Here is an 8,225-nt window from a genome sequence, read left to right as displayed (position 1 = left end):
ACCCGGCCGGTTTTTAACCTGGCAGCAAAACGCCGTCGTTTTGCAATGTGGGAACCCTAATTCCCTTTTCTCCTTCGTCAGTTTCGTCTTCGTGCTTCACTCCAGCCTCAGCGTCCCACACCCACACTCCCACTCCCACAGAACAACTCCCACGAGGCCACGAGGCCACGACTCACCACGACCCACCGGCCACCACTGTGAGAGACAGAACGCCTGAAGCCCTCAACACACTCACCTCCGTCGCGCCTTCAGCAGCGTCGCACCCTCAGCAACCTTGCGACCTCAGCAGCGTCGCGCCCTCAGCAGCGTCAGCACGGTCAGCGCCCTCAGCCACTTCGCCGTCAGCGTCTGCCTCCGAGAGAAAGCAATAGAGAAGCGTCAGCAGCGTTGAATAACTGAATTCCTCATTTTCAGGTAATTTTTATTTTTTAATTTAATTATGAACATGATTTTGTGATGAAATCTGATACTCTGTGAACTCTGTGAACAAAGAATTTTGATGAAATTCTGAGTCTCTGAAACTGTTATGAACTGATATGGTGATATCAACTCTGTGAACTGACTGAACTCTGATGAAGTCCTGAAACTGTGATGAAATATGATTATGAACTGATTCTGTGATGAAATATGAATTGATTTTGTTAATTCTGATTTTGTGAAATCTGATTGTGTGAACTCTGATTTTGTGACATGATTTTGTCATTGTGAACTCTGGTTTTGTATACTCTGATTTTGAGAGATGATTTTGCGAATTGAATTCTGAATTTTTTGAACCTGAGATGTTGTTTGTATACTCTGATTTTGGAATTTGGATGTTGTTTGTTCAATGTTCATTTGTTGTGAACTTGAGAGTTGAGATTATTGGGTTAGATTGCTGGTAATATTTAGGTATGGAAGAAAGTATCAACCAAGACCTACCTAGGAATAATAATGCTGAAAATAATTCTGCTTCGAATGAACGTTCTCTTCCTCCCGCGAGTAATGAAAATCAGTCACAAACTTCTAGTGTTATGGGGAAAACTGATCCTGCTTGGAGATACGTTTCTTTACAGAATATAAATGGAAAATCGCATTACCAATGCTTATTTTGTCTGAGTACTTTTGGGGGCGGGGGAATTAATAGAATGAAAAAGCATTTGGCGAAGATAGGTGGAGACATTAAGAAGTGTTCTAAGGTCCCGTATGATGTAGAAAAACAAATGGAAGGTTTGTTGAAAGAGATTTAGAAAAGTAAAACTAGTAAAAGGAAATTAAGTTTCAACGAAGAGGGTACCGATGAGTGTGAGGATGCAATTGATGAAGCAATAGCACAAGAGGAACAACAAACTCCGAGTCAGTTACCAACTAAGGAGGTTGTTGGAGGCGATCCAAAAAAGAAAGCAAAAATCATTATTCCTCCTATGTTTGCACTAAGAACAACTCCGGGAAGTCAACCAAGTCTGAAAAGCGTGTTTCAAAACAAAGAGGCGCTTTATGAAGTTGATAAGTGAGTGGCTAAATGGCTTTTGGATTGTAGGATTCCTTTCAATGCGGTTATGTCACCTTTTTTTCAAGATATGTTGGATGGTGTAGCTGGCTTTGGGCCTAGTTATAAAGGTCCTTCTTATGACTCTTTGAGGGTTAACTTATTAGCCGATCTCAAAAGGGAGTATCAAATGGTTGTTGATAGCTATAGGTCTGCTTGGAAAGAAATTGGATGTACTCTCATGGCTGATGGTTGGACAGATCAAAGGTAAAGAACATTGATTAGTTTTTTGGTTTATTGTTAGAAAGGGTTGTGCTTTGTGAAATCTGTTGATGCCTCAAGTATGGTTAAAAATGCTTCTAGCTTGTGTGACTTGTTTTCAGAGGTGATTGAATGGATTGGACCTGATAATGTTGTTCATGTAGTGACCGATAATGCTGCGAATTATGTTGTTGCTGGTAGGCTTATTAATAAGAAATTTGAAAATATTCACTGGTCACCTTGTGCTGCTCATTGCTTGAATCTAATTCTAAAAGATATAAGCAACATGCCACATATTTCTAGCCTTGCAACACGTGCTTCAAAGATTACCGTGTTTGTATATAATCATACGGTGTTCTTGTCCTGGCTAAGACAAAAAGAGGATTGGAGGGAGATTGTTCGTCCAGGTGCAACTCGTTTTGCCACTGTCTTCCTCACATTGATGAGTATCTTTGAGCGCAAATTGGAATTACAACAATTGGTTGTTGATACACATTTTACCAGACACAAATTAGGAAGGAGTGCCAATGGGAGAGCTGTGAGTGCAATTATCCTAGACAATAAATTTTGGGATGATTGTTTTACTGTATGCCAAATTGTGAGTCCGTTGATTAAATTGCTGAGGTTGGTAGATGCCGATGATAAACCATCATTGGAAATTGTTTATGAAGGTATGCTGAGGTCAGAAAATGGAATCAAAGAAATGTTCAAGCATAGGAAGAGTGCATATCAACCTTACACAGAGATTATCAACTCAAGATCGGACAAACATTTGAAAAAAATCTTCACGCAGCAGCCTATTTCTTGAATCCTGATTGCTTTTTTTCTGAAAATTATAGAGAATCACCTGATGTCATGCGAGCTTTACTTGATCTTGTTACATTGCATTGCAAGGTTAATAATTTAGATTCAGTTGAGGCAATGAAAGAAATACACTTATATAGAGATCGAAAGGAAAGCTTTGATAGGCCTGAAGCTGTTCCAGCTGCAAAAAAACTTCAACCTGGTAATAATATCTGTTTGATAATAAGCTTTAGTTATTTACTTATTTTATGTTTTGATTTCCTTAATTTGATAACTAATACTTGAGATATGGGATTGTAATTTATAGATGAATGGTGGAGGTTATTTGGTAGTTCTGCTCCATGTTTACAAAAAATGGCAGTTCGCATTCTTAGCCAAGCATCTGCTTCTTCAGGGTGTGAAAGGAATTGGAGTCTTTTTGATCAAATTCATACAGCAAGAAGGAATAGATTGGAGCATGATAGGCTAAGTGATATTGTGTATGTTACATATAATTTGCGTCTTACATCCAGGTAATTTATATTTCATCCTTTCATTTTATATCATTAGATTTTGTGTAGCTAACATACTAGGCTTATCCTATATTCTATTTAATTTGTTAGGAATGAAAGAAAAAAAAGAAAGCAAAAGTCGCAATATGATCCAATCGATATTGAAACTATTGATAAGGTTGATTTTTGGGTGACGGAAGAGGTTGTTGAAAAAGAGCCTGATCTTCCAAGTAATATTGAAGACTTGCTTGGTGAGTATTATAGTTTATTGAACATACAATAAATTACAATAGCTTTGATGTTTAATTTATTGATAATGTGTTATATTTTCTTAGATGAGATTGATGCTGATTTAGATCAAGGTGGTGGTGGTGGTAGTACTAGTACATTTTATGCTGCACCACTTGCTTTTTCTGGTTCAAGTAGTAGAAATGAAGGTGATGAAATCAATGACGCAAATCTGCAACAAATTATGGAGGATTTTGATGGTTGATGACAAATTTGGCTCATTTTGATGCTGCTATGTTATGTTTGGTTGTTTGTTTGTTGACTTTTGAACTTTGAATTTGTATTTGAATGAGATTATAACATTTGGTTTATGTAGTACTTTTAATTTGAATGATATTTTCAAGTTTAGATTAGACTATAATTATATTTTTATGTGCTTATTTATATTTTATTTATTATTTTATTATAAAACGATTTTTACGGTTCAACCACGGTCGGACCGGTTGAACCTATGAACCAGTGAACCAGTACCTAGAGCGGTTCGATGACCGGTTCGGTTTTCAGAACCTTGGATATATTCTATGATGGTCTATCTGAATTGTCTAAGATGTCATTGGACTATTCTGCAGGTGGATCTATTCACCTGAAGAAAACGCCTGCAGAGGCTCATGAACTCATTGACATGGTTGCAAATAACCAGTTCATGTACACCTCTGAAAGGAATCCTGTGAGTAATGAGACTCCTCAGAGGAAGGGAGTTCTTGAAATTGATGCTCTGAATGCTATATTGGCTCTGAATAAGATGTTGACTCAGCAAGTCAATAGGATCTCACAAAGTCTGAATGGTTTGCAAAATGCATTCAACAGTACTAAAGAAGCATCTTCTGAAGAAGAAGCTTATGATCATGAGAACCCTGCAATGGCAGAGGTGAATTACATGGGTGAAGCCTATGGAAACACTTATAATCCTTTATGGAGAAATCATCTAAATTTCTCATAGAGGGATCAACAAAAGCCTCAACAAGGCTTTAACAATAATAATGGTGGAAGAAACAGGTTTAGCAATGGCAAGAGTTTTCCATCATCCTCTCAGCAATATACAGAGAATTCTGAGCAGAGCCCGTCTAGCTTAGCAAACATAGTCTCTGATCTATCAAGGCCACTCTAAGTTTCAAGAATGAAATAAGGTCCTCCATTAGAAGTTTGGAGGCACAAGTGGGCCAGCTGAGTAAAAGAGTCACCGAAACCCCGCCTAGTACTCTCCCAAGCAATACAGAAGAGAATCCAAAAAGAGAGTAAAAGGCCATAACCTTACTTGGTGTGGCCGAACTTAGAGAGGAGGAGGAGGACGTGAATCCCAGTGAGGAAGACCTCATGGGACGCCCATTGGACAAAAAGGAGTTCCCAATTGAGGAACCTAAGGAATATGAGGCTCATCTAAAGACCATAGAAATTCCATTGAACCTACTTCTGCCATTCATGAGCTATGATGAGTATTCCTCCTCTGAAGAGGATAAAGATATTACTGAGAAGCAAGTTGCTAAGTACCTTGGAGCAATCATGAAACTGAATGCCAAGTTATTTGGTAATGAGACTTGGGAGGATGAACCTCCATTGCTCATTAATGAACTAAATACCTGGGTTCAGCACACTTTACCTCAAAAGAAACAGGATCCTGTTAAATTCTTAATTTCCTATACCATAGGCACCATGACCTTTGAGAAGGCTCTGTGTGACCTGGGGTCAGGCATAAACTTAATGCCACTCTCTGTAATGGAGAAACTAGGAATCTTTGAGGTACAGGCTGCCAAATTCTCATTAGAGATGGCAGATAAATCCATGAAAAAGGCTTATGGATAGGTAGAGGACGTGCTAGTAAAGGTCAAAGGCCTTTACATCCATGCTAGTTTCATAATCCTAGACATTGGGAAGGATGAGGATGAATCCATCATTCTTGGAAGACCCTTCCTAGCCACAGCAAAAGCTGTGATTGATGTGGACAGAGGATAGTTGATCCTTCAATTGAATGAGGACTACCTTGTGTTTAAAACTCAAGGATCTCCCTCTGTAACCATGGAGAGGAAGCAAGGAAAGCTTCTCTCAATGCAGATTAAAACAAAGCCCCCACAGTCAAACTCTAAGTTTGGTGTTGAACCCCCACATTCAAACTCTAAGTTTGGTATTGGGAGGCCCCAACAATGCTCTGAACATTTGTGAAGCTCCATGAGAGCCCACTGTCAAGCTATTGACACTAAAAAAGCGCTTATTGGGAGGCAACCCAATTTTTATTTATCTATGTTATTTTCTTCATTTTTTTAGATTGATGATCATGTGGAGTCACAAAAACAACTGCAAAAATTCAAGAAAAATCAAAAACAGCATTAAAAATAGCACACCCTAGAAGAGAAACTTACTGGCATTTAAACGCCAGAAAGGGTAGCAGAATGGGTGTTTAACGCCCAGTCTGGCACCATTCTGGGTGTTAAACGCCAGAAAGAAGCACCAGACTAGCGTTAAACGCCAGAAAGAAGCAACAAACTGGCGTTAAATGCCAGAAATAGGTTGCAGCTTGGCATTTAACACCAGGAAAGGAATAAAAGCTGGCGTTTAACGCCAGAAACAAGCAGCAATCTGGCATTAAACACCAGGATTGCACACTAAGGCCTAATTGGAGCAGGGATGAAAAATCCTTGGCCACTCAGGATCTGTGGACCCCACAGGATCCCCACCTACCCCACCTCTCTCTCCCCCTCAAACATCTCTATAACACTCCATCCAAAACACCACCCACGTATCAAATCCAATTCTCTTTCCTATATTCTCTTCACCAATCACCTCCATATCTCTTCCCCAAAAAACCCCACCTACCTCACTTTCAAATTCAAACACTTTTCCCTCCCAAACCCACCCAATTCCATTCGGCCACTTTCCCTCTCATTCCCTATAAATACCCATCTTCACTCCTTCAATTTCACACATTACCACCATTACTTCTACCCCTTGGCCGAACCACATACCACCCTCCATCTCCTCTATTTTCTTCTTCTTCCCCTTCTTTCTTTCTTCTTTTACTCGAGGACGAGAAAACCTTTTATGTTTGGTGTGGTAAAAGCGTTGCTTTTTATTTTTCCATAACCATTTATGGCACCTAAGGCCGGAGAAACCTCTAGAAAGAGGAAAGGGAAGACAAAAGCTTCCACCTCCGAGTCATGGGAGATGGAGAGATTCATCTCAAAGGTCCATCAAGACCACTTATAGGAAGTTGTGGCCAAAAAGAATGTGATCTCTGAGGTCCCTTTCTTGCTCAAGAAAAATGAGTATCCGGAGATCCGACATGAAATCCGAAGAAGAGGTTGGGAAGTTCTCACCAACCCTATTCAACAAGTTAGAATCTTAATGGTTCAAGAGTTTTATGCTAATGCATGGATCACTAGGAACCATGATCAAAGTATGAACCCGAATCCAAAGAATTGGCTTACATTGGTTCGGGGGAAATACTTAGATTTCAGTCCGGATAATGTAAGGTTGGCATTCCACTTGCCAATGATGCAAGAAAATGCATGCCCCTACATTAGAAGTGTCAAATTTGATCAAAGGTTGGACCAAGTCCTCATGGACATATGTGTGGAAGGAGCTCAATGGAAAAGAGACTCAAGAGGCAATCCGGTTCAATTGAGAAGACCGGACCATAAGCCTGTAGCTAGAGGATGGTTGGAGTTCATCCAACACTCTATCATTCCTACTAGCAACCGATCTGAAGTGACTGTGGATCGGGCCATCATGATCCATAGTATCATGATTGGGGAGGAAATGGAAGTTCATGAGATCATACCTCTAGAACTCTACAAGGTGGCTGACAAGTCATCCACCATGGCAAGGTTAGCCTTCCCTCATCTCATTTGTCACCTATGCAATTTGGCTGGGATTGACATAGAAGGAGACATCCTCATTGAAGAGGGCAAACCCATCACTAAAAAGAGGATGGAGCAAACAAGAGAGCCCACTCATGGACCTCAACAAGAGCATGAGGAAGATCCTCATCAAGAAATCCCTGAGATGCCTCAAGAGATGAAATTTCCTCCACACAACTATTGGGAGCAACTCAACACCTCTTTGGAAGGCTTGAGTTACAACATGGACCAACTAAGGGTGGAGCACCAAGAGCACTCCATCATTCTCCATGAGATTAGAGAAGATCAAAGAGCTATGAGGGAGGAGCAACAAAGACAAGGAAGAGACATAGAGGAGCTTAAGAGCACCATTGGTTCTTCAAGAGGAAGACGCCACCCTCACTAAGGTGGACTCATTCCTTAATCTCCTTGTCTATTTATTTTTCTGTTTTTTGTTTGAGCTTTATGTTTGGCTATGTTTTGTGTCTTTACTACATGATCATTAGTGTCTAGTGTCTATGTCTTAAAGCTATGAATAATTCCATGAATCCTTCACCTCTCTTAAATGAAAAATGTGCTTAATTACAAAAGAATAAGAAGTACTAGGATTTCAAATTTTATCTTGAAATTAGTTTAATTATTTTGATGTGGTAGCAATACTTTTTGTTTTCTGAATGAATGCTTGAACATTGCATATTTTTTATAGTGAAGTTTATGAGTGTTAAAATTGTTGGCTCTTGAAAGAATGATGAACAAAGAGAAATGTTATTGATAATCTGAAAAATCATGAAATTGATTCTTGAAGCAAGAAAAAGCAGTGAAAAAAAAAGAGAAAAAGAAAAAGAAAAAGAAAAAGAAAAAGCAAAAAGAGTGTGGCATGAAGGTCCAAGTGAAAAGCTTGAGACTGAGTGGTTAAAGTCGTGATCCAAAGCAAAAAGAGTGTGCTTAAGAACTCTAGACACCTCTAATTGGGGACATTAGCAAAGCTAAGTCACAATCTGAAAAGGTTCACCCAGTTATTTGTCTGTGGCATTTATGTTTCTGGTGGTAATACTGGAAAACAAAGTGCTTAGGGCCACGGCCAAG

The 8,225-nt window shown here is 39.4% G+C and overlaps 1 protein-coding gene across 1 annotated transcript; it reads left to right on the top strand.

Moving 5' to 3' along the window:
- The first annotated feature begins 890 nt into the window (after positions 1–890).
- LOC112803592 (uncharacterized) lies at positions 891–3,046 on the top strand. Its single transcript, XM_025847075.1, has 5 exons — positions 891–1,206; positions 1,573–1,732; positions 1,829–2,407; positions 2,566–2,732; positions 2,838–3,046. Exons 1-5 carry the CDS (start codon positions 891–893, stop codon positions 3,044–3,046), a joined length of 1,431 nt encoding a protein of 476 aa, XP_025702860.1.
- The last annotated feature ends 5,179 nt before the right edge of the window (positions 3,047–8,225 follow it).

This window comes from Arachis hypogaea, chromosome 5 (assembly GCF_003086295.3).
Source record: "Arachis hypogaea cultivar Tifrunner chromosome 5, arahy.Tifrunner.gnm2.J5K5, whole genome shotgun sequence".
NCBI lineage: Eukaryota > Viridiplantae > Streptophyta > Magnoliopsida > Fabales > Fabaceae > Arachis > Arachis hypogaea.
Note: the sequence above shows the minus strand (reverse complement) of the source record. Positions and strands in the feature narration are given on the sequence as shown.

What these genes read in the sequence shown, in the direction of transcription:
- LOC112803592 (XM_025847075.1), top strand. Translation starts at nt 891, where the DNA reads ATGGAAGAAAGTATCAACCAAGACCTACCTAGGAATAATAATGCTGAA. An exon ending in GATGGTTGGACAGATCAAAG is followed by an intron (nt 1,733 to 1,828) that starts GTAAAGAACATT and finishes AAATGCTTCTAG; the next exon opens with CTTGTGTGACTTGTTTTCAG. An exon ending in GTTTATGAAGGTATGCTGAG is followed by an intron (nt 2,408 to 2,565) that starts GTCAGAAAATGG and finishes TGAAAATTATAG; the next exon opens with AGAATCACCTGATGTCATGC.